General features: G+C 40.1%; 1 protein-coding gene across 12 annotated transcripts in view; it reads left to right on the forward strand.

Moving 5' to 3' along the window:
* Positions 1-25,712, forward strand: part of ERMP1 (endoplasmic reticulum metallopeptidase 1) — a 66,814-nt gene that overhangs the window by 19,101 nt on the left and 22,001 nt on the right. For 8 of the 12 annotated variants that reach the window (XM_086415210.1, XM_086415214.1, XM_086415212.1 and 5 more), the window contains exons 5-13: positions 7,296-7,442; positions 8,118-8,210; positions 10,581-10,793; positions 13,278-13,498; positions 16,284-16,458; positions 16,830-17,020; positions 20,972-21,124; positions 23,195-23,397; positions 23,979-24,094. In XM_086415210.1, the coding sequence (XP_086271336.1) occupies positions 7,296-7,442; positions 8,118-8,210; positions 10,581-10,793; positions 13,278-13,498; positions 16,284-16,458; positions 16,830-17,020; positions 20,972-21,124; positions 23,195-23,397; positions 23,979-24,094 (1,512 nt within the window). The remainder of the gene's footprint in view (positions 1-7,295; positions 7,443-8,117; positions 8,211-10,580; positions 10,794-13,277; positions 13,499-16,283; positions 16,459-16,829; positions 17,021-20,971; positions 21,125-23,194; positions 23,398-23,978; positions 24,095-25,712) is intronic. The other 4 variants (XR_015169589.1, XR_015169588.1, XM_086415215.1 and 1 more) reach the window with 2 other exon arrangements.

Raw genomic sequence — 25,712 nt, forward strand, 5'->3', positions numbered from 1 at the left:
CAGTGGCACCCCACTCCAGTACTCTTGCCTGGAAAATCCATGGATGGAGGAGCCTGGTAGGCTGCAGTCCATGGGGTCGCTAGGAGTTGGACACCACTGAGCGACTTCATTTTGACTTTTCACTTTCATGCATTGGAGAAGGAAATGGCAACCCACTCCAGGATTCTTGCCTGGAGAATCCCAGGGACGGGGGAGCCTGGTGGGCTGCCGTCTATGGGGTCGCACAGAGTCGGACATGACTGAAGTGACTTAGGAGCAGCAGTAGCAGCAGTTCAGTTCAGTCTCTCAGTCATGTCCGACTCTTTGTGACCCCATGGACTGCAGCATGCCAGGCCTCCCTGTCCAGAACCAACTTCCAGAGTTTACTCAGACTCATGTCCAATGAGTCTGTGATGCCATCCAACCATCTCATCCTCTTTCATCCCCTTCTTTTCCTGCCTTCAATCTTTCCCAACATCAGGGTCTTTTCCAATGAGTCGGGTATTCGCATTAGGTAGCCAAAGTATTGGAGTGTCAGCTTACCATCAGTCCTTCCAATGAATATTCAGGATTGATTTCCTTTAGGATGGACTGGTTGGATCTCCTTGGAGTCCAAGGGACTCTTCAAGAGTCTTCTCCAACACCACAGTTCAAAAGCATCAATTCTTCGGTGCTCAGCTTTCTTTATAGTCCAACTCTCACATCCATACATGACTACTGGAAAAACCATAGCTTTGACTAGATGGACCTTTGTTGGTAAAGTAATGTCTCTGCTTTTTAATATGTCGTCTAGGTTGGTCATAACTTTTCTTCCAAGGAGCAAGCGTCTTTTAATTTCATGGCTGCAGTCACCATCTGCAGTGATTTTGGAGCCCCCCAAAGTAAACTCTCTCACTGTTTCCATCGTTTTCCCATCTATTTGCCATGAAGTGATGGGACCAGATGCATGATCTTAGTTTTCTGAATGTTGAGCTTTAAGCCAACACTTTAAGCTTTTTCACTCTCCTCTTTCACTTTCATCAAGAGGCTTTTTATTTCTTCTTCACTTTCTGCCATAAGGGTGGTGTCATCTGCATATCCGAGGTTATTGATATTTCTCCTGGCAATCCTGATTCTAGATTGTGCTTCATCCAGCCCAGCGTTTCTCATGATGTACTCTGGATAGAAATTAAATAAGCAGGGTGACAATATACAACCTTGACATACTCCTTTCCCTGTTTGGAACCAGTCTGTTGTTCCATGTCCAGTTCTAACTGTTGCTTCCTGATCTGCATACAGATTTATCAGAAGGCAGGTCAGGTGGTCTTGTATTCCCATCTCTTTAAGAATTTTCCACAGTTTGTGGTGATCCACGCGGTCAAAGGCTTTGGCATAGTCAATAAAGCAGAAATAGATGCGGTCAACTCATGAGGCACCCAATTACTGACATTTTTCACCTTTCCAATTTGCTTCAAATGCCAAATGACTGTAGAATGGTTGACATTGAGTTCTCAGGCAACTTCTTGTGTAGTTATAAGAGGATCAGTTTCAATGATCTTCTCAGATGGTTTTTGTCAACTTCTGATGGCCAGCCACTGTGCTTCTTACTTTCAAGGCTCTTGTCTCCTTTGCAAAACTTCTTGACTACCACTGTACTGTACGCTCATTGGCAGTTCCTGAGCCAGATGTGTTGTTGATGTTGTGAGTTGTCTCTGCTGCTTTATGACCCATTTGAAGTCGAATAAGAAAACTGCTCAAATTCGCTTTTTTTGTCTAACATCATTTCCATAGTCTAAAATACATAGAAAATAAACAGCAAATAATAATTTATTAGCAGTTGACTGGCTACAGTCCAGTCCAGTTCAGTCGCTCAGTCGTGTCCGACTCTTTGCGACCTCATGGACTGCAGCATGCCAGGCTTCCCTGTCTGTTACCAACTCCCAGAACTTGCTCAAACTCATGTCCATCGAGTCAGTGATGCCATCTAATCATCTCATCCTCTGTCTTCCTCTTCTCCTCCTGCCTTCAATCTTTCCCAACATTAGAGTCTTTTTCAGTGAGTCAGCTTTTTGCATCAGGTGGCCAAAGTATTGGAGCTTCAGCTTCAGCATCAATCCTTCTAGTGAATATTCTGGGTTGATTTCCTTTAGGATTGATTGGTTTGATCTCCATGCTGTCCAAGGGACTCTGAAGAGTCTTCTCTAGCTCCACAATTGAATGTATCAATTCTTCCGTGCTCAGCCTTCTTTATGGTCCAACTTTCACGTCATATATGACTACTGGGGAAAGCATAGCTTTGACTTTATGGACCTTTGTTGGCAAAGTGATGTTCCTTTTTAATACACTGTCTGGGTTTGCCATGGCTCTTCTTCCAAGGAGCAAGCGTCTTTTTAATTTCCTGGCTGCAGTCACTGTCCACACTGATTTTGGGTCCCAAGAAAATAAAATCTGCCACTGTTTTCACTTTGTCCCCCATCTATTTGCCATGAAGTGATAGGACCAGATGCCATGATCTTTGTTGTTTGAATGTTTAGTTTGAAGCCAGCTTTTTCACTCTCCTTTTTCATCCTCATTAAGAGGCTCTTTAGTTTCTCTTTGTTTTCTGCCATTAGAGTGGTATCTTCTGCATATCTGAGGTTGTTAATATTTCTCCCAGAAGTTTTGATTCCAGCTTGTGATTCATCCAGCCCACCATTTCTCATATTCTCTGCATATAAGTTAAATAAACAGGGCGACAATATATAGCTTTGACATACTCTGTTCTCAAGTTTGAACCAGTCCATTGTTCCATGTCCAGTTCTGACTGTTGCTTCTTGTCCTTCATACAGGTTTCACAGGTGACAGGTAACGTGTTCTGGTATTCCCATCTCTTGAATTTTTCCAGTTTATTGTGATCCACACAGTCAAAGGCTTTGGCGTAGTGAATGAAGTAGAAGTAGATATCTTTTAGTATTCCCTTGCTTTTTCTATGATCTGCTGGATGTTGCAATTTGATCTCTGGCTCCTCAACCTTTTCTAAATCCAGCTTGTATATCTAGAAGTTCTCAGTTCATGTACTGTTGAAACCCAGCTTGAAGGATTTTGAGCATTACTTTGCTAGCATATGAAATGAGTGCAATTGTGTGGTAGTTTGAACATTCTTTGGCATTGCTCTTCTTGGAATTGGAATGAAAACTGACCTTTGCCAGTCCTGTGGCCACTGCTGAGTTTTCCAAATTTGCTAACTTGGTGAGTGCAGCACGTTAACAGCATCATCTTTTAGGATTTTAATTAGCTCAGTTGGAATTCACCACCTCCAGTAGCTTTATTTGTAGTAATGCTTTCTAAGGCCCACTTGACTTCATACTCCAGGATGTTTTGCTCTATGTGAGTAACCACACCACTGTGTTTATCTGTGTCATTAAGACTTTTTTCATGTAGTTCTTCTGTTTATTCTTGCCACATCTCTGCTTCTGTTAGGTCCTTGCTATTTCTGTCCTTTATCATGCCCATCTTTGCATGAAATGTTCCCTTGGCATCTCCAGTTTTCTTTACGGGATCTGTAGTCTTCCCCGTTCTGTTGTTTTCCTCTATTTCTTTGCACTGTTCACTTAAGAAGGTTTTTTCATTTCTCCTTGCTATTCTCTGGAATTCTGCATTCAGTTGGGTATATCTTTCCTTTTCTTCTTTGCCTTTCACTTCTCTTCTTCTCTCAGCTCCTTGTAAGACTTCTCCCTTGTGTGTGTGTGTTTATTTCAGTGTTTTTCATGTGTTTTATTTTATGGATTTTATATTATGTTATAACCATTTTAATGCATGACTTGATCCAGTTCAGGCCAATGGCAGCCCCTTCAGCTGGTGCCTGTCCTTTTGACACGTCTCTGACGTGTTTGAGCACTTCCTTTCTGGCACAAGATGTTCCCACTTTTGAGTATTTTCCTAGCCTCAGATTTGGAATTGGGCATATCTCTAGGGAGAACTGGTTCTTTTGGTGGATAATGGTATTCAAAAGCAAAGAGCCTGATGCTGAGTATGTTTTTCTTTATGTTTATCTTGTTTTGGCTTTCTAGGGCCTTTTGAATTCATAGCTTGGTGGTGGTTCCTGTAAGTTTTCAGAAGTTATTGGCCTTAACTTCTTTTAAACATTGCTTCTGTTCCCATCCTCCCCTTCCTCTGGGATTCCAGTTACTCATGTTAGACCTTTATACCCTATCCCATATGTCTTATAAGCATTTTTGAGTTTTCTATCCCTGTTTCCTTTTGTGCTTTAATTCTCTGGATCTATCATTTTTCTTCTGCTGTTTTTACCTTTGTTTCTTTTTTTTTTTCCTGTTATCTCCAACTTTTATTTATTTATTTTTAATATAAATTTATTTATTTTACTTGGAGGCCAATTACTTTACAATATTGTATTGGTTTTGCCATACATCAACATGAATCCACCACAGGTGTACACGTGTTCCCCATCCTGAACCCCCCTCCCTCCCTCCTCCCCGTACCATCCCTCTGGGTCATCCCAGTGCACCAGCCCTGAGCATCTTGTATCCTGCATCGAACCTGGACTGGCGATTCATTTCACATATGATATTATACATGTTTCAATGCCATTCTCCCAAATCATCCCACCCTCTCCCTCTCCCACAGAGTCCATAAGACTGTTCTATACATCAGTGTCTCTTTGCTGTCTCACATACAGGGTTATCGTTACCATCTTTCTAAATTCCATATATATGCATTAGTATACTGTATTGGTGTTTTTCTTTCTGGCTTACTTCACTCTGTATAATAGGCTCCAGTTTCATCCACCTCATTAGAACTGATTCAAATGTATTCTTTTTAATGGCTGAGTAATACTCCATTGTGTATATGTACCACAGCTTTCTTATCCATTCATCTGCTGATGGACATCTAGGTTGCTTCCATGTCCTGGCTTTTATAAACAGTGCTGCGATGAACATTGGGGTACACGTGTCTCTTTCAGTTCTGGTTTCCTCGGTGTGTATGCCCAGTAGTGGGATTGCTGGGTCATAAGGCAGTTCTATTTCCAGTTTTTTAAGGAATCTCCACACTGTTCTCCATAGTGGCTGTACTAGTTTGCATTCCCACCAACAGTGTAAGAGAGTTCCCTTTTCTCCACATCCTCTCCAGCATTTATTGCTTGTAGACTTTTGGATCACAGCCATTCTGACTGGCATGAAATGGTACCTCATTGTGGTTTTGATTTGCATTTCTCTGATAATGAGTGATGTTGAGCATCTTTTCATGTGTTTGTTAGCCAGCTGTATGTCTTCTTTGGAGAAATGTCTGTTTAGTTCTTTGGCCCATTTTTTGATTGGGTCATTGGAACAAAATAGAAAGCCTAGAGATAAATCCACGCACCTATGGACACCTTGTCTTTGACAAAGGAGGCAAGAATATACAATGGAGAAAAGACAATCTCTTTAACAAGTGGTGCTGGGAAAACTGGTCAACCACTTGTAAAAGAATGAAACTAGAACACTTTCTAACTCCATACACAAAAATAAACTCAAAATGGATTAAAAATCTAAACATAAGACCAGAAACTATAAAACTCCTAGAGGAGAACATAGGCAAAACACTCTCCGACATACATCACAGCAGGATCCTCTATGACCCACCTCCCAGAATATTGGAAATAAAAGCAAAAATAAACAAATGGGACCTAATTAAACTTAAAAGCTTCTGCACAACAAAGGAAACTATAAGCAAGGTGAAAAGACAGCCTTCAGAATGGGAGAAAATAGCAAATGAAGCAACTGCCAAAGAACTAATCTCAAAAATATACAAGCAACTCCTGCAGCTCAATTCCAGAAAAATAAACAGCCCAATCAAAAAATGTTTTTACCTTTGTATTAAGCTCTGTATGTATTAAAATTCTTAACAGCAGTTATTATTTTCAGTTCTAGGGTTTCTATTTGACACATTCTCTGTTAATGGTTTGTGCTTGTTTAGTGATACCCTTGCTATTATCTGTGTTTTTGAATAATTAATATTTATTTTAAAATTCATGCCTGGTAACTCCAGTATCTGGGTCACCTAGGTATCTGATTCTGTAGTGTTTCTTCACCCCTTCTGTCCTCCACCATTTATGTGTTTTTTTTTTTTTCCTGTAGGAAAGCAAATGATTATCTGGTTATAAAGTTATGAAAATGTTAATATTCTTGGATTCTCTGAAATGGAGTTACTTGATCTGTCAACATCAGATAACTTTTTGCTAAATTTAGTTATAATATACAACCCCTGAATCTCAGTGGATTACAACAGCAAAGGTTTATTTGTTGCTCATGTTACATTCTGGTCCCATGGTTATTGTGTTCCATGTGTCTTATTCATCCTGGGATCCAGGCTGAAGAAGCCCCCATCAGGGACATAGCGATCTCAGGGCCAAAGTTAATGGGAGAGGTGGACCATGTGATGGCTCTTCAGGGTCTGTGTCTCTCCCATTCACAGTCAGTTGGCTGAAGCAATTCATGTATGTGCTGCTTCCACAGGAGGCATTGTAAGTTATGTGAGAGGGAACAGTGAATAATTGGGGACAGTAATGTAATTTATCTTGTTATCTGAAAGAAAAAACTCCTTTATTTGAAAACTGTATATGATGGAGATGTTAATGTGGAATTGTTAATAATGATACAAGTTATGTGTAATAATAAGGAACTTTATGATATGTTCAGTAATTACACAGTTATTAAAATGATCATTTAAAAATTATTTGGCTGCTTTGGGTCTCCGTTGTGGCAGGCAGCATCTTTTCACTGCAACGTGCAGGCTCTCTAGTTGTCGTGTGCAAGCTCAGTTGCCCTGCAGCATGTGGGAGCTCAGTTCCTTGACCAGGAATTGAACCTGCATCTCCTGCATTGAAAGGTGGATTCTTAACCACTGGACCATGATCACTGTAATATCTAAAATAATCATTGTAATAACTAGCAACATAGGAATGTGTTTAGTACAACGTTAAGTGAAAGAGAAATGTAAAGATTATACATACCCTATCAGTACATCTGTGTACACACATACATTTATAAGTCATATATAAGTCGAAGACTTAAAAATGATAATAGTTATCTTTGGATGATGGGCTTGTGAGTAGTTTTTCATTTTTAAACTTAAACTTTTTATAGAGCTGTTACATTATTATTAAAAGCAATTTTGTTGTCCACAAGGTTATTTTTCATTTAAAAGAATCATATGCATTTATCAAAGAAATGTTGGAAAATATAGAAGAGGATTAAAAAAACAAAACTCTTGACCTATCTCCCCAAATCACCATAGTAACTACTTTATGTATGTTAAAAAGTTCCAGATTAACCTCATATTGTTGTCATATTTTATTTTAGGTCCTGAAAATCCTTGGTTGGTCCAAGCTTATGTCTCAGCAGCTAAACACCCATTTGCTTCGGTGGTGGCTCAGGAGGTTTTCCAGAGTGGAATCATTCCTTCAGATACTGACTTCCGGATCTACAGGGATTTTGGGAACATTCCAGGTATTGTCAATTGTTATGGACTTTTCTGTGACAATGATTAATTAAAAACAAGTCTTACTTTTTGGAAGTTTGTGGGTAAGCAGCATTTTCTAAGAGCAGATTTTTATGTGAGAACTGTATATACTGACTCAGTCAAAGAGAGTTCCTGATAGTCTCCTTTTCGTTAAACTCCAATTTACTTTAAATGCTTCCTTTTTCTAGAACATGTCATCTTGGCCCACAGTGTGACAGAAGAACAGGGGAGAACTGTTAGCACTTCATTCGCAAAAGATGGTGATAGATCCTTCAGGGGTCTTTTTCATCGTTACCTTGCTTTGCCAACTGCCCTGGGGACTTGTACAGCTTATTTAAAGTTAAAATTTGGCTCTGGCCAAATTCTACATCTGGCAAGATGTAGATGGTAAAGTTTTGATGACCTCCCATGCCAGTATTCCTACTCCTTGCTGTGTGACTTGTAATGCCCCAGTCATTACATATTGAATTATGTACCATAGCTATAGGTTCTGTGAGAATTTCATCATTCCTCCATGAATGTGACAAAGCAGTCATGCTACTGCTTTGCTGTCTTTTAGGAATTTAATACATTAAATACATTAAACAAAGAGGCCTTAAATTGAGGTCGATCTTTAAAGTAAAATGACTTTTATTTTGTTTTTTTTTTTCTGTATGTCTTAGGAATAGACTTAGCTTTTATTGAGAATGGATACATTTATCACACCAAGTATGACACAGCGGACAGAATTCTAACAGATTCCATTCAGAGAGCAGGTTGGTACTCTCATTTAGACTTTTGATATTAAGATGGAATATTATGGATGACCTGTGAGCCTATAGATACTCTGTGTCCTGTGCATTAAGGAGGCAGTGTATGGTGTGAATGAAGTGGGGCTTTGGAGTTAGATGAGGCTTTGAATTTTAGCCTTGAACTCTAGTTTAGCAGTTAGGAACCTAAGACTATTCATTATGAGGAATTTGAAAGGGAGTTGACTTAGGGTTATGGAAACATTGCTGAGTATTGAGAGTGTAGCCAAAATGGAAGCTGTACATTGGAGGTGGCACAAACACATTTGGGCAACTTGCCCAGGTATGGAAAAGTTACATTGATCCAAGGTTGGGTGGTGAGGACAGGTGAGCCAGTTATATAGGACAGGTGTCAGGACGGGAGTTAAAATGCTTTCCAGTGACATCAGTAGTAGTCAGGGGAGGTGAGTCTGAGGCTGAGCCTTCCAAAGAGTTGGGATTTGGCACAGTGGGAAAGAGTCTGTTTGAGTAAGAGCTCTACGTGAGTAGGGCTTGTTTGTGCTGAGGACTGTTAGACTACAGTGTGAATGGAGGTTGCATTTTTCAGACATAGAGGGAAATGAGGCAGAGGTGTATGGAGGTAGAGAAAGCTGTAGATGGCTTTAAAAGTCAGCAAGCGGATGCTATAGGAATAAGAGATCATTAAAGGCCTGCATATGTGAATGAATGATGGTTTAAAATGCTGTCAGTCTGGTGATGCAGTATGGAGTGTATGGGAGAAAAGGGGAGACAGCCAAGAGTCAGGGCTGTTCCAACAGTAATTTTAGTGTGGAATACGAAGACCTAGACTGTAGTGCTGGCAAAAGATAGACATGAAAGCAAGGGTGGAAAACTAGGTACATTTTGAATGAAAACTCAGTAAGACTTGATAGGTTACATAGCAGGGATGAATCAGATGGATGGCAGCAAAGAAGACCTCAGAGGGTAAAGCCTGGCTGGCTGGGGAGAGATGACACCACTGACCATAATTGGACATGGGAAGGTGGCTCTCGCCCAGAGCAGTAGTGAGAAGGGGGAGGAGGCTGTGAACTCTGTCAGATACGAGACAGAGGGTGTCTGTGAACTGACCAGATGAAAATGTAGATATGCCATTAGAGACTGTGGCAGAACTGGGTATCTGGGTTTGGAAATTAAAGGCACAGTCAAAACCACGGAAGTCTGGAGAATGGAAATGGTGTTTGGAAGGGTGAAACAAACCTGAGCTTAGGGGAAGATGCATTTGAAGGCGGCAGGAGAGCTGATGAAAGAAATCCCACAGTGAGACAGTGTGGTGTCTTCAGTGAAAAGAAGAGGAAGTCCAGGACGGAATGAGCATCAGGAAGATATGCCAGCCATTCAAAGCTTCTTACAATTCTTCATTATAGTTCAAACTCAGTCATTGATTGATGTAACAGATACTTATGACGGCCTCTGAGGTGCCAGCTTCTGCCTGACAATGACTCAGCCCGCTCTCCAGCTTCATTGCAAAATACTCTCGCTCCTCATTCTGGACATTTTTCCCCTCCTCAGGGCCTTTATCTACACGGGTCTCTAAACAAAATCTCTCCCCTGTCGTAGCTCCTATCCATCCTTTAGCTAGTTGATTTCTCCAACTCCACTAGTCTCCCTGATATGTTCTTAGGGCACTTTCTCCATACTATTTCTTTTTTTAATTGAGATATTATTGACGTTCCTTATTATTTTTTTTTAAAATATTTATTCGGCTGTATCAGGTCTTAGTTGCGGCACACAGGGATCTTTCATTGGGGCATGCAGGCTTCTCCAGTTGTGGGCACAGGCTCCAGAGCATGGGCTCAGTAGAGTAGGCATGAGGACTGAGTTGCCCCATGGCATGTGTGACCTTAGTTCCCTGAACAGGGGTTGAACCTGCATGTCCTGCGTTGCAGGGTGGATTCTTAACCACTGGACCAGCAGAGAAGTCCTTATTAATTCTTAATGCATGTGTAATAACTTGTTTGGTGTCAGAGAGCTTCTTGAGGTTCTTGGTTCCCCACTGAATTTCTATGTCAGAGCAGTGTCCGCTACATTAAGTATATATTAAATGAATAGAGACTGAGAAATAGCTGTTGGGTTTGTCACCAGCGAGGGTACAGTTGATCAGGGAGTAGCTATAATAACTAGAAGAGAAAGGATGAAGACCAGGTCACGGAGCTTCAAAGCAGAGAAGAAACAGTGTAGAGGGCATGGACCTTATAAGAGAGATTTAGCAAGAAAAACTGGGGCGAACAGTAGGATGGTAGAAAGCTGTTTCTGTTCATAGTCTTTCTAGGTACTCCTTGACTCCAGCAGTGGATGGTTTATTCAACGTTGTTACCTTTCATTTCTTTTTACTAATAGGTGACAACATTTTAGCAGTTCTTAAATATCTAGCTACATCTGATATGTTGGCTTCTTCTTCTAAGTATCAACATGGAAACATGGTCTTCTTTGATGTGCTTGGCCTGTTTGTCATTGCCTACCCGTCTCGTGTTGGCTCAATAATTAACTATATGGTGGTAATGGCTGTTGTTTTATACCTGGGAAGGAAATTACTGCATCCCAAATATAAGAGTAAGTATTTTCCTCTCAAACTACAATACTGGATGGGTATAGAGTTTACCTAAAGTTGTTTGGCACTTTTCTTGTATCTTTCCAAGAAGTTACAAATCTTAAGAAAAATAACATTTGATTTACACTATTGTAAGAAATACAATAAAGGACAGAAATGGTATGGACCTAACAAGAGGTGGCAAGAATACACAGAAGAATTATACAAAAAAGATCTTAATGACCTAGATAACCATGATGGTGTGATCACTCACCTAGAGCCAGATATCCTGGAACTGAAGTCAAGTTGGCTTTAGGAAGCATCACTATGAACAAAGCTAGTGTAAGTGATGGAATTCCAGTTGAGCTATTTCAAATCCTAAAAGATGATGCTGCGAAAGTGCTGCACTCAGTATGCCAGGAAATTTGGAAAACTCAGCAATGGCCACAGGACTGGAAAAGGTCAGTTTTCATTCCGATCCCAAAGAAAGGCAATGCCAAAGAATACTCAAACTGCTGTACAATTGCACTCATCTCACACGCTAGCAAAGTAATGCTCAGAATTCTCCAAGTGAGGCTTCAACAGTATATGAACCAAGAACTTCCAGATGTTCAGGCTGGATTTAGAAAAGGTAGAGGAACCAGAGATCAAATTGCCAATAAGTATCCGTTGGATAGAAAAAGCAAGAGAGTTCCAGAAAAACATCTGCTTCTGCTTTATTGACTTTGTGTGGATCACAACAAATTGTGGAAAAACTCAAGAGATGGGAATACCTCTGCCAACCATACCTGCCTCCTAAGAAATCTGTATGCACATCAAGAAGCAACAGTTAGAACTGGACATGGACCAACAGACTGGTTCCAAATTGGGAAAGGAGTATATCAAGGCTGTATATTGTCACCCTGCTTATTTAACTTATATGAAGAGTATATCATGTGAAATGCTGGGCTGGATGAAGCACAAGCTGGAATCAAGATTGCTGGGAGAAATATCAATAACCTCATATATGCAGAGGACACCACCCTTATGGCAGAAAGCGAAGAGGAACTAAAGAGCCTCTTAATGAAAGTGAAAGAGGAGAGTGAAAAAGCTGGCTTAAAACTCAACATTCAAAAAAGAAGATCATGGCATCTGGTCCCATCACTTCATGGCAAATAAATGGGGAAATGATGGATCAGTGACAGACTTTATTTTCTTGGGCTCCAAAATCACTCAGATGGTGACTGCAGCCATGAAATTAAAAGATGCTTTTTCCTTGGAAGAAAAGCTATGACAAAGCTAGACATCGTATTAAAAAGAAGAGACATTCCCTTGCTGACAAAGGCCCATCTATTCAAAGCTGTGATTTTTCCAGTAGTCACGTATGAATGTGAGAGTTGGACCATAAAGAAAGCTGAGCAGTGAAGAACTGATGCTTTTGCACTGTGGTATTGGAGAAGATTCTTCTGTTGAGTCCCTTGGACTGTAAGGAGATCAAACTAGTCAATCCTAAAGGAAATGAGTCCTGAATATTCATTGGAAGGACTGACGCTGAAGCTGGAAGTTCAATACTTTGACCACCTGATGTGAAGAACTGACTCAGTGGAAAAGGCCTTGATGCTGGGAAAGATTGAAGGCAGGAGAAGGGAACGACATCCAACAGACAGTTGGATGGCATCCCTGACTCAATGGACATGAGTTTGAGCAAGCTCTGGGAGTTGGTGATGGACAGGGAAGTCTGGCATGCTGCAGTTTGCAAAGAGTTGGATACAACTGAGCAACTGAATTGAAGAAATTTCTAAATGAGTATCAGGGTGATATGCTCATTATACTTTTAGTCTTGGTGAAGCATGCAATTTTTATGTACTTATGCACTTCATGGAAGTACTTCAAAAGCTTGTAGAAAATGGTTTGTAAAGATTGACTTTTAGTGAAGAGTCCCTTAAAAAGCGTTGTCCGCATTGCAGACCAGTAGCACCCTGTTCTGGAGTATGAATGAACTGTTTCTGGTTAAATTGGTCTGCTTCTGCTTGAACTGTTTTATAGTCTTAAGTTAGTGTGTGCTGTTAGCAGGTCAGATATTTAGCAGCGATTTAAATATTCCTTAATCACTGGTTATTTTCTCATGCTGCTTCTCTTACTGTGTTAAGTTTCTTTTGGTAAGACTTTATATGTAACTCTGCCTTCCATTTTTGCTGTTATTTCAATACACAAAGCATTCCAGAGGTGATAAAAATCAAGATGACTCCCTTTCCTAGTCAGGAATATAGCTGAACTTTTCCTGAAGACTTACCTCTTTGGGACCTTTGTACCCACAGACTCTCAGCAAATGTTCATACTTGAATTTTATTCACTGATACTTTCCTTGTTTGTTGTAATGTTTAACAAACCTTACCCCTAGGAAATTTTAATATTTTCAATTATAGTGGTAAATTTTGTTTTAATGTTTGCTCCTTTAATTCTACTAACTGGTGGTGAAATTGATTTGATAAAGACAGTGATCACTACTCTTGTTTTCTCTCCATCAGCTGCTACCTACACAAAGGACTTCTTCTGTGGACTTGGCATCACTCTGATAAGCTGGTTTACCAGCTTGGTTACAGTTCTCATTATAGCAGTGTTCATCTCACTTATTGGACAGTCCCTCTCATGGTATAACCACTTCTATGTCTCCGTTTGTCTGTATGGAACTGCAGCTGTAGCCAAAATAATATTCATACATACCCTTGCAAAAAGATTTTATTATGTGGTAAGTGTTGGGCTTTTTTATTAATTTCTTTCTGCCACCTTCAAGGATTGAAGTCAAACTCAGGTGGGGTTCCTTATGTTTGGCCTTTTGTGACACCAAAAATTGTTTGGCATGGTTATGGAAAATCGACTCCCAGAACCATGTTGACTTTCTGGAAAACTTCTTATTCTGAGGGTTGCAGACTTATTCAGTGAGTTTACACGGCTGGCAAACAGTGTTTGGGGTGTTGGTGACAGCAAGGCGTGTTAGCATAGCCTTCTGCCTCTGCTGACAGTGGCAGTTTTTATGATCATGCTCTTTAATCTGCCAGCCTTCCCTGGGACCACCGGTTATTTTTATTTGAATAGCCCTGTTCTCTGGTGGACTGTCAGCTCCTTGAGGGCAGGGATGATTCTGTTCACTGTCCCCTGTGCTTAGGCAGTCTCTGGCACAGAACTGACACACTGTTTTCTGCCTGGATGAGCACTGTATCTAAAGCTGCACTGAACTTGTTCAGTCTCCTTTACTGTTTTTTTTTTAAAGCTGTGTGTTGTTGATACAGATTCTGTCAGCATGCTAGGTGGTCTGGGGGTTAGTGACACATTGCTGAGGAGAGAAAGGGAGGGGAGATAGAGTTCCAAAATATTACATGCTGTCTTAGAGAAATAGCCATAGTCATGGTTTCAACTGTATACATTTGTTTGGTAAAAACAAAGTTAATATTAGGTTTATGAGAGAGCAGGACTAAAAATTGAATAATTAGTGAGAGAGCAAGCCACACACATTCTGATTTTCTAAGATAATAAAAGGGAAAATCTTTCTTTCTTCCCTCATTTTCAGTATGGCACGTGCACACCTGTTTATTTCAGTTTGTCCTGCTGGGGATTAGACTGGGGACACGGAAGACTGTAAACAGCATACTTTCACTAGCATGTCTTCAGTACCTGAAGCTTGGTCTCAGTTCAGTTCATGTTGGGATATGGTGTAAGGAGCCCTTCTGTGTGGCAGGCCCTACTCAAGAAAGATTCATTGAGGTTAGCCATCTGTTTATGGTTGAGCCAATACTTATATCTTCATGACTTCAGTTTCCAAAAGAACTACATGATGCGGCTCAATTTCAAGTGTTTATTCTTGCTGCAGTGGGATGTAACCAGAGTGTGGCTGACACTCTGGTTGATATGGCATTGGGGTACAGTAGAGGGTAAGACAGGAATGCTTAGTAAAATTCTAATTTCAGTTGTCCAATTATGAAACTTTGGGCTGAAGGCACAGTAGAAAGAGTAATATTTTCATTTTTGTCTCATATTGTCTTTGAGTACCCAGTGGGTTCCCATCCTCAGGCCTAGTCTTTTCTTTGAGAAGGTCACAGTCTCACTGGGGGATGAAATGATGGGGAAACCAGTGACTCCAATGCACTGGGATAAAGTGAAATAGTGATAGCTTCGCAGTGCTGTAGGATTGTAGGGCCAGGAGAGATTAACTTTGTGGAAGTCAGGAAGACTTCATGAAGGTGGTGACATTTGAACTGCGTTTTTTGTGGCCTGAGTAGAAATGTACCAGGGAACTGGTTGATGGGCAAAGGTTAGAATGTACAAGATGTATTTGGGTCACAGGCAATAAGAAGTTCAGTGTGGTGAAGATAAGGTTGATAGTTAGAGCATAACCCTAAAAATCACTGGGGCCACAGTTTAAACTTTCTAGGCAGGATATTGAATGAGAAGATTTGTGATTCAGCAGGAACACTCTGGTAACAGTATACATTACCAATGGACTGGAAGGGGGAAAGGGTGATAGAGGTAGGGAGAGGGGAGCTAGATTTGAGGGATGTTTGAACTTGGTATAAAGTGGGAACAGTGTAAAACATCTTATTATATAGTCTTCATTGTTGATATCTTTGTTTTTAAATATCTGAGTGGAATCTGGCTTCAAATTGAATCCTGAGAACTATTTTATTCTTTTCAGAGACCATGACTCTTGATTAATAGTGTTGAACATCTAACATTTTACCAACAATAGCCTATCTTTCATTGTCCAAGGAAGTTTGTCAAGTGACCTTTAGTTTGTTTTGAAACATGTGTGACTGAAACTCTTTTGCATTTTTGAAGTAGGGGCCCTTTTAACAAACATGCCCTGGACTGTACAGAAATGAGAAGGCAGAGGAGAGAAAAGCTTAAACATACCTATTTCTGTTTTGATGTTTCTGCACTGAAATTATAACTTTCATGTTTACAGTAATAGAATCACTGGTACAGAAGTTAAAATGTATAAAGTTCAAAAGGCAACCTTCTTCTGTAGAACTCAAGGTGCTGTACAGGAATCCTCAGACTTTCAGACTTCAAAGCTCAAAAAGTGTTGATCAAACCCCCCATGGCCCTGTGCTCTAAAGGTCCTGCAGTTCTTGAGGCATGCTGTTGGAGGCACTGCAACAGCTTATACTGTTCTTCATATGGGTTGTTTCTCTGGTTTGCTTGACATTCTTTGAAAATTTCATGAATAAGAGCTTATAGTAGTGAATGTTTTAAGGGAAGTCCTTTCTTCTACTTTAGAACATTTCCAAAGGTCTCTCAGCCCAGTGGAGGGAAAGCTTATATATAAGTAACGATGTTTTTACCCTAACTTGTTAAATTCTCCTTTCCTGTGCAGCAATTTGAACTTATTGCTTCCTGAGAGGAGGTAGCTTTGTCAGTGTTTACTTCATAGTTTAAAGGATAGACCCTGCTCAAGACAAAATGTAGCTTTTCTGAGCAGTGGAAATTATACTGCAGTAGAAGATCTTGATGAGTTGTCTGTATTTTTTTTCTTTCAGAATGCCAGTGGCCAGTATCTGGGAGAAGTATTTTTTGATGTCTCGTTGTTTGTTCACTGTGGGTTCCTTACAGCTCTCACTTACCGAGGGCTCTGCTCTGCATTTATTAGTGCTGTCTGGGTGGCATTCCCGTTGCTCACAAAGCTTTGCGTGCAAAAGGACTTGAAGCAGCATGGTAGGGTCTTTTTGGTTGCAATACAAACGGGAAATGCCTTAAAATACATTAAGGCTTCCAGAAACGTGTCTCCTTATTTGATTTTATTGGGTAGGCTTTCAAAATTGTTGCTGTTTTAAGATCACACAGATGTTTATCTTATACCCATCATTCTTACATAAATGAACACATGGTAATATATTACATTTTTTGTTTTCTTATTTGTATTTTACCCTCTCAAAGTGTTTTATCTCTGTTTATAACATGTACCAAAAGGCCAAGTTATTGCTAACCTAATTTTTGTTAGGTGTAAAGATACACTGTTGCTATAAAAAGCTATTATCTCACTGGAGAATTTCAGAGATGTATGTTTTCTTTCTCTTTTTCTCTAGGTGCTGGAGGAAAATATATTGCCTTTTACCTTTTGGGGATGTTTATTCCATATCTGTATGCACTGTACCTCATCTGGGCCGTATTTGAGATGTTTACCCCTATCCTTGGCAGGAGTGGTTCAGAAATTCCACCTGACGTTGTGCTGGCCTCTATTTTGGCTGGTTGTACCATAATTCTCTCATCCTATTTTGTAAGGAAAAAGTTTTTTTTTTTTTTTCATTTCCTTCTTCATTTTATATATAAATATGTGATGAGTTTAACCATGCTAGATCTTACAAAATAGTATTGAAGAGCTTCCCTGGTTTCTCAGACTGTAAAGAATCCGCCTGAAATGCAAGAGATCTGAGTTCAACCCCTGAGCCGGGAAGATCCCCTGGAGAAGGAAATGGCAACCCACTCCAGTATTCTTGCCTGGAAGATTCCATGGACAGAAGAGCCTGGCGGTCTACAGTCCATGGGGTCGCAGACTCGGACACGACTGAGTGGCCAACACTTTTTCTACTCTTAAGCCAAAGAAATGGTGCATATTGTAGGTTTGGTGTGGTCAGAAAACGTAGAAGTGGGGGTTTGTTAGTTTTGCTTTCTCATGCTCCCAAATCCTCTGATGATACTTTTCAGATAGCTTTCAAACCACCTGAATGTAAATGTGTGGAATGAATACCAAGTGAGAACTGGTAGAGATTGCTTGGTGGTGAATTTTTAGACTGTGTTTTGAACTTACTGACTAGAGGCAAGTGTTAATAAATACGTGGTAGTTTCACCGTTGCTGGTAGAGCCAGTGAAGGGAGACTCATTCTGATGGGGACTTTTCCACTGTCATTCACCCGCCTCATTGCTGGCACCGCCAAGGTCACTAGTTGAGTCTGTGTCCTTGAGTGACACACTTAAAGCACCCAAGCATGCTCATTTACCAAGTAATAAGAACGTGTCACAGCTCTTGTCATTTTGCTGTCTGTGTTCTGCCCGCAGAGAGAGAGTCCTGCCTTGCCATGCCTGCTTCTCTTCCCTGGGACTCTACAGGGGAGAGGGGGAAGAAATGGTGCAGAGTGGATAACATCCACCCTGCTGGAGCAAGCTCCAGGCAGAGCTCTGCCCTTCGAGTGGTGTCAGCACTCCCCAGTTCTGTGGTTCTTTTCATTGCAGTTCCTAAGAGTAAGACATAGTCATTGAATACCTGGAGTTATACTCTGAGACTTGAGGCTAGGGGACAAAACAGAAAAAATAGTTATGACTCTTACAATTCTTTCCTCCATGGAAATGACAGTGAGCTTTTGACACCGATACAGTAAAAGGCATCTCATGTGAAGACTCAGATCTAGGAACCAGAGATAAGAATACCACATGCATGGTCAGCACTATCCATGGAAGTCCCTTCAATAGACAGGTTGTCCTTGTTTAGTCACTAAGTCGTGTCTGACTCTTTTGTGACCCCATGGCCTGTAGCTGGCCAGGTACCTCTACCCATGGGATTTTCCAGGGAAGAATACTGGAGTGGGTTGCCATTTCCTTCTCTCAAATCACCAATAAATAGTGTATGTGACTGTGTCTATAGCCCTGTAGAGTAATTCTTATACACAGAACTGTTTTTTTTTTACCATTAATACTATGGTTAAGTCTTTACTGGTATTTGCAGGGATGGATGGAAAATTCTAAAGTGCTCTTTGTTCAAGGTTTACTTCTCTTGGTTTTAATGTTAAGCCTTTAAATCCTCTGTGTTTCTTGATAGGTTGGCTGTTGTGAGAATTAAAGGAGTTTGTAGTGTCATCATATGTAGATTAGGTTTAATCTAGAGTAAGAGAAGTTATGAACTGGATCCTCTACCCCCCAAATGTATTTAAATCATCTTCCGTGAGTGAAGGCTCTTGATGGCTCATAAAAGATGATCAAAGTGTGGGGCATTTCAGATCAGTTCCATATGAACTGGGGACAAAATGAACCCTGAAACTGGGAGTGACCCCAAAGCATGGAAATCTTTGAAACCGTGAACAACTAGATTAAAGTTATTATCTTCTAAATTATATTTTATTAGGAAAGCTTTTGGAGGTGCCTCTTGGAATATTTTAAGCTCTAATTTGATTGTCATTATAATGTGAGATAACTGCTGCTCTTTGATGCTGTGGGTTACCATTCTCTTCACTCCTATTTGTGTGTACCTGTGGTATAGATAGTGGCTTTTTAATAGAGTGAGCCTTTTCCCCTTGGGTAGTGAAGAACTGAACCATAATGCATACTTCTGAAAGCTTTTCTCTAAGTCTATGGGGATTTATTAACTATATTTGCTAGAAAGCAATTAAATTGCCGTCAAATGACTGGTTAACAGGCTTCTGGGAGTTATCCCATGCTGGGGCCGTCATGGTTATATTGATTACATGAGACTCCTGGTAGGAGGGGGATCAGGAGGAAACTGTCAGAGAGAAACAGAAAAAGCCAGTACACACTGGACATTCCATAGTCCCTTCTCATGCTTCTCTTCATTTTCATTCACACCCATTTCGGAACCATATCAGATATAATATTTAAGACAAAAGATAGTGACAGTTAAGACAGTGGGATCCAGACACATTGTTACTTAGGCCATTCTCTTCTTCCTTCTCTCCCTCTGTGATCACCTTTTCATTTATCACCATTAACCAAACCTCTTCCAGAAGGTGGACAGAAGAGGCAGAAGATGAGCCTCATAACCTGGAGAAGAGAGAATGTGGATGTGGGAACTATAGCCGAACCGGAAGCTGTAGGACAGCTCTAGGTGGAGAATGACAGGAACCACAGGGAGGTTTTATCTGGACCCACATGACTTTGTACCGAAACCTAACCAGCCTTCCACTGGAGGTGAAACTCATTTTGTGGCAGGGTATTCGGTACTGTGCTAAGGAGCCACATTTTAAATATTGTGATTCCTAGGAGGAAGAGGGACAGAGAGGGTAACAAACTGTGTTCTGCTAACTCACTACCCTAAATCCTTGGGTACTTTTTCTCCTTTCTGGCTCCAGTGTGAAAACATAAGGCCAGTACTCCTTTGCTGGAGATTACTCTGGATGGCGCATGTTACACTGTAGATATAAAATCTCTCTATTAGTTTCATATAGTTGAGTACTTGGTATGAATAATTTTTCATTTTCATCTCAAAAAAATATTTTCACCTTTATGTTCTTCACTTTTCTTTTTATTGACCGACCCTGGGAGGGTAGCCAATGAGGGGAGCTGGGATTAGGTCATTGTTTTTTGGAGTGGCTCCTTCAGAACCCCTAAGGGATCTGTGAACATATTCTATGAGTTGTGTGTCCCCCAAAACTTTAATTCAGTGATTTATTGCAATTAAGAAACTAATATATTTAGGACTTTCAGGATGCCCATCTTGAGACTGAGCTACTTGTTTTTCCTGCCCAAGTTCAGATTTGTTGTTTTGTGTTGGCTTTGGTTAACTCGGCAATGAAAAGAGCAGAATGACTTTTATTTTCCTAGTTTGTTTCAGTTTTCAGAGTTTTGTTTTTTTTCCAATTGAACTAAAAGTTGATTTATGGTATTGTGTAAGTTTCAAGTGCAGAACTACTTTTATAGCAGTCCTCCCTTACATGCAGCTTCACGGGCAGTCTTGAAGGCGCATCTGAATGCGCATTTGGGTGAATCCGGCAGCAGCAGCAGCACCTGGGCATGTTATGAAAGCATTACAAGTAGAACTTTAGTTTTGTTTTGAAATAGGCCTGCTTACTTGCATAAAGGGTTACTTCTTTAATAAAAACATGTCATGATGTCTAGTACAGTTAAATAGTTGTCTGCTGTACAGTTTTGGCTACAGAGTATTGATAGAATCAGAAATAAAGTAAGGCCATGGTTTGACTGACAGATGTACATGCTCTCATCTCTTGACTGAGCAGAGACCCTGTCTCAGTTTCCCTGATCTCCCTTACTGTCTGGCTGCCTTTCAAGAAGCCATCATCAATGCAGATAGGGGCATCTCTCATTTATTTAGACTCTTGACTTGTGATGGAAATCCCTTATAATTAGTGCCTTTTGTACTGGAAGCTGGAGTTATGTTAGCACATGCTGATACATGTCCTTCATTATCTGCTACAAGGCCTGTTAGAAAGTCACTAAAACCACTTTCCTGCCAATGGTAATTTTTCTGTTTTTGTGTTTTTAGATTAACTTCATCTACCTTGCCAAAAGCACAAAAAGAACAATGCTAAGTTTAACTTTGGTATGTACAGTTACATTCCTCCTTGTTTGCAGTGGAACTTTTTTCCCGTACAGCTCCAACTCTGCCAGTCCAAAGCCAAAGAGAGTGTTTCTTCAGGTAAGAGTGATTTTGTGTGAGCTATTTGAGAGTCTAGACAGGAAAGGCTTATGGTGTTTAGAGCTTCACTAGTCAACAGTAAAGCTCAAAACACATAACTGACTTTTCTACTGTTGACCTGTTAATTGTACCTTGACTATTTTGTGTAAGGCAGTGAGGAAAAGATTGACCATCAAGAGGCATTCTGATCAGCTAGAAACCCTTCTCCCAAGGGACTGAATGGAAACCTCTGTTTGTTTTTACTACTGTTCAAATTACAAAAATGTACTTAGAAAAACGAGAGCATGTATGTGTCATGGAGTAATGAACTGTTAGAAGTATAGATTGTAAAGCTGTCTGCAGACTGAGTAAAAACTTGAACTCCTATCAACTGGCAAAAGGAAACAGATTATTTAAAATGCTAGTAAGATTGATCTTAGGTAATATTCAAGGTAATATGGGATAGTGAAAGTATAACAACTTAGATATTAATAGAATGAGATTGACAACTTTCTTAGATTCAGGTTTTTCTGCAAACTTTTTAGAGCTTTTAAAAAAGAGGAAAAAGAACTTAAGTCATCTTACTTTCATTCTTTGTTAGAGGGCATGGAGTGGCCAAACAGAAAAGCCAAGAGTCATAACCTAGATTACTATTCAAAGACTTGAGTAAGTTAATAATAATACGTTTGAACTTAAATATAAGAGAGATTTTGAGGAAGAGTCAACTATTCCTTGTTTACAGACCTGTAGGACACAGTGATCCATTTTATGTGACTGATGTTACATCATTAGTCATTAGGAGAAGCTAGACTTTTATTATTTTTAAAAAACTCCTGTCTTGATTTGTTTTGGGGTTCTCTTCTTCCCCAGTTTCAGAACTTGGCAGATTTTTCCTATAAAGGGCCAGGTAATAAATATTTTAGGCTCTGCCAGCCATGCGGTCTCTGTTTTTACAGAGTGAAAGCTGCCGTGGACAATACCAGCAGATGCATGTGGCCGTGTTCCAGTAAAGCTTTCTTTATAAAAATAGTAGCAGGCCATTTGGCCTGTGGGCTTTGGTTTACCCCTGCCCTTTGTACTGTTTCTTTTCGAATTTGATATTCTTCAGGCTGGTTTCTGCTGTCAATAGAGCTATTCAGGATGGAGCAAGGTGCCTTTTCATTCTGTTAGGCACAAGCCTGTCATCTAGTGGTGAGCTGTGATTTCTGTTTTTCTTTGCACATGAGTTAGCTTCATGTAACAGACTGAAAGGGAAAGGGGTGTGTGTGTGTGTGTGTGTATTTCTTTTAGAATGTATTTAAGACCTTTAGGAGTTTTAGTGTTCATGTGTTTTAAATCTGAAATAGTTGGTTTTCAAAAAAATTTGTATGAAATACAAATATAGCAGTATATTTGTAAGAAATAGTAAAACAATCATCTTGAATTAAAGGGTCATTAATTGCACCTGAGAAAACCCTCGTGTTCCCTTCTTAACCCCAGCTCTCTTGCTCCTCTCCCTCTTACCACCCTCCAAAGTACTATCTTAAAGGTTGCAGTTAACCATCACTGTACCACATATGTATGAATCTCTAAACAACAACATATAAGTTTTGCCTGTTTTTGAACTTCTTATAGATAAAGCCAAACCATAAACGCTCTTTGGTGACTTTGCTTCTTATTGCCCAACAGCCTATCAGTGTTCCAGGTTGAATTGTGTCACTGTAGTTCATTATTTTTCATTGCTGGACTTCTGTTCTAGGATGACACCCTAATTTATTTGTCCATTCTACTGTTAATGGACATTTGGGTTGTGTCCAGTTTTTGCTAATACAGACAGTGCAGAACCAACACTCTTGTACCCTGTTTAAGCTTCTCTAAGGCCCACACTCAGGAGTGGAGTTGTGGGCGTGAAGGGTATGTGCACGCTAACTTTACGGGGCAATGCTAAGCAGTCTCCTGAAGTGTTGGTGCCACTGGTGCGTGAGGGTTCCTGTTGCTCGGTAGCCTCTGCATTTTTTGGTATTGTCACCTAGTCATTTTTGTTCATGTGGGGCAGGGATGTGGGTGAAGGAGTTCAAACAGTAGTTTCCTCATTAGGCTTGTTCTTCTCAGCATACAACTAGAACATTTCACGATCTGGATGGAAACGTAGCTAAACGGGACTCTGGAGTATGGATCAATGGATTTGATTATACCGGCATGTCTCACATAACACCTCACATTCCCGAAATCAATGATACCGTCCGAGCTGACTGTGAGGAGAACGCCCCGCTCTGCGGTTTCCCTTGGTACCTCCCTGTGCACTTCCTCATCAGGTTGGCTCACTACTTCTCTGCTTTAAGTTAGGGGTTAGTGTGTTCTCAGTTCCTGTCACTATGTCGGTACTCTGTTATTTAAACTGGTTAACATAGAAGTTGAGTGTTGTTTATATTATTTTCTTTTATATCTCTACAAAAGCTCTAATATCACTACAGATAAAGCACTCAGGAGTTTTTTGGTTTTTTTTTTTTCCTTCAAAATTTGCTTTTTCAAATTTAGTACGTCTTTCCTCTAGAAACCTGAACAAAGGGTAGCCCTCTTAACTGGTCTAACAGGTAGCAAGCAGCTAAGCATCAGTTTCTAATTGTTTTATTTCTGGGAAGTTTAATGGTTTGGCACTGAAGGAATGGAGGAGAAGAAATAGTATGGGTAATGGAACTCAGATCACCTGGGATCCTTGTTCTTAACTTCAGGAAGGTTTTACTACATAATAACCTGGGCTTCAGAGAAACTGACATTGTTTATCATCATTTCCATCAGAGTTTATGTGTTTGTTATATTCTGAGTGTGTCCATGAGTTATAGCTAGAAGTTAGTCAATAAAGCAGCTTAAATATTGAAGTTACCTTTCCAAATAGGAAAAACTGGTATCTTCCTGCCCCAGAAGTTTCTCCAAGAGAACCTGCTCATTTCAGACTTGTATCCAAAGAACAGACACCCTGGGATTCCATAAAGCTGACCTTTGAAGCAACAGGTAAGTCAGATAGTTTTTTTTCTTCTATCACTTCTTAAAAATTTCAATACGCATGTATATTTTTTCCTCAAATTTATAATACTGACCAGCAACTTAGGAAGAACTTAAGCGTTTTTAAAAGCAATTGAAGCTAGTTATGATTTTTAAAATAAAATATAATACTTTTTTTTTTAGAGCAGTTTAGAAAGTTTACAGAAAAATTTGAGCAGAAAGTACAAAGATTTCCCATGTTTGCCCCCCACCCTCCAGCTTACCTTATTATTCTCCTTTTGCATTAAGTATGGAACATATCTTATCATTGATGAGCCAACCTTGATACATTATTAATAACAAAGGTCCTTATTCTTTGTGTTGCTCAGTTCTGTGGGTTGTGACAAATGCGAATTGTCATGTATTCATTATTAAATATGATATAGCAGATTCACTGCCCTCAAGTCCCCTCGGTGATCCTCTCTGCTCACTCCCTCTGGCAACCACTGACCTTTTACCATATCCATTGTTTTGCCTTTTCCAGATTATCATATAGCTTGGAATTTTACTTGGTACCTTTTCTAGATTGGCTTCTTTTATTTAGTAATTTGCATTTAAGGTGCTTTTATGTCTTTTAATGGCTTGATAGCTTATTTCTTTTTATTGCTGTGAATGTACCACAGTTTATCTGCTGATCTGTTGAAGAATATCTTGGTTGTTTACAGTTTTTGGCAATTCTGAATAAAGCTGCTATAAACACTTATGTGCAGATTTTTGTATAGAATAAGTTTTCAACTCATTTGGATAAATATCTAGGAGTGCAATTGCTGGACTGTACAATAAGCCTATATTTACCTTTGTAAGAAGCTGCCGAAGCATTTTCAAAGTATGAATTCCTACCAGCAAGCAATGTGAGTTCCTGTTGCTCTGCATTCTCACCAGCATTGGTGCTGTTAGTGTTTTGGATTTTAGCCATTCTTATAGATGTGTAGTGGAGAAGGCAATGGCACCCCACTCCAGTACTCTTGCCTGGAAAATCCCATGGACAGAGGAGCCTGGTAGGGTGCAGTCCATGGGGTCGCTAAGAGTTGGACACGACTGAGCGACTTCACTTTCACTTTCCACTTTCATGCACTGGAGAAGGAAATGGCAACCCACTCCAGTGTTCTTGCCTGGAGAATCCCAGGGACGGGGGAGCCTGCTGGGCTGCCGTCTATGGCATCACACAGAGTCGGACACGACTGAAGCGATGCAGCAGCAGCAGCAGCATAGATGTGTAGATTGGAGAAGGAAATGGCAACCCACTCCAGTGTTCTTGCCTGGAGAATCCCAGGGACAGAGGAGCCTGGTGGGCTGCCATCTATCAGGTTGCACAGAGTTGGACACGACTGACGCGACTTAGCAGCAGCAGCATAGATGTGTAGTGGTATCTCGTTACTACCACCACATTAGGGAATGTAATGACATACGTTGTTAGCATCTTTTCATACTTATTTGCCATGTGTATAACTTCTTTGGTGAGGTGTCTATTCTGATCTTTTGTCCATTTATTAATTTATTGTTGAGATTTAAGAGTTCTTTATATATGGGTATAAGTCCTTTATCATGTATTTTGCAAATATTTTCTCCCACTTTGTATTTTCATATC

This window comes from Bos grunniens, chromosome 8, assembly GCF_055505025.1.
Source record: "Bos grunniens cultivar Pamir isolate PY7600 chromosome 8, Bosgru_T2T1.0, whole genome shotgun sequence".
Taxonomy (NCBI): domain Eukaryota; kingdom Metazoa; phylum Chordata; class Mammalia; order Artiodactyla; family Bovidae; genus Bos; species Bos grunniens.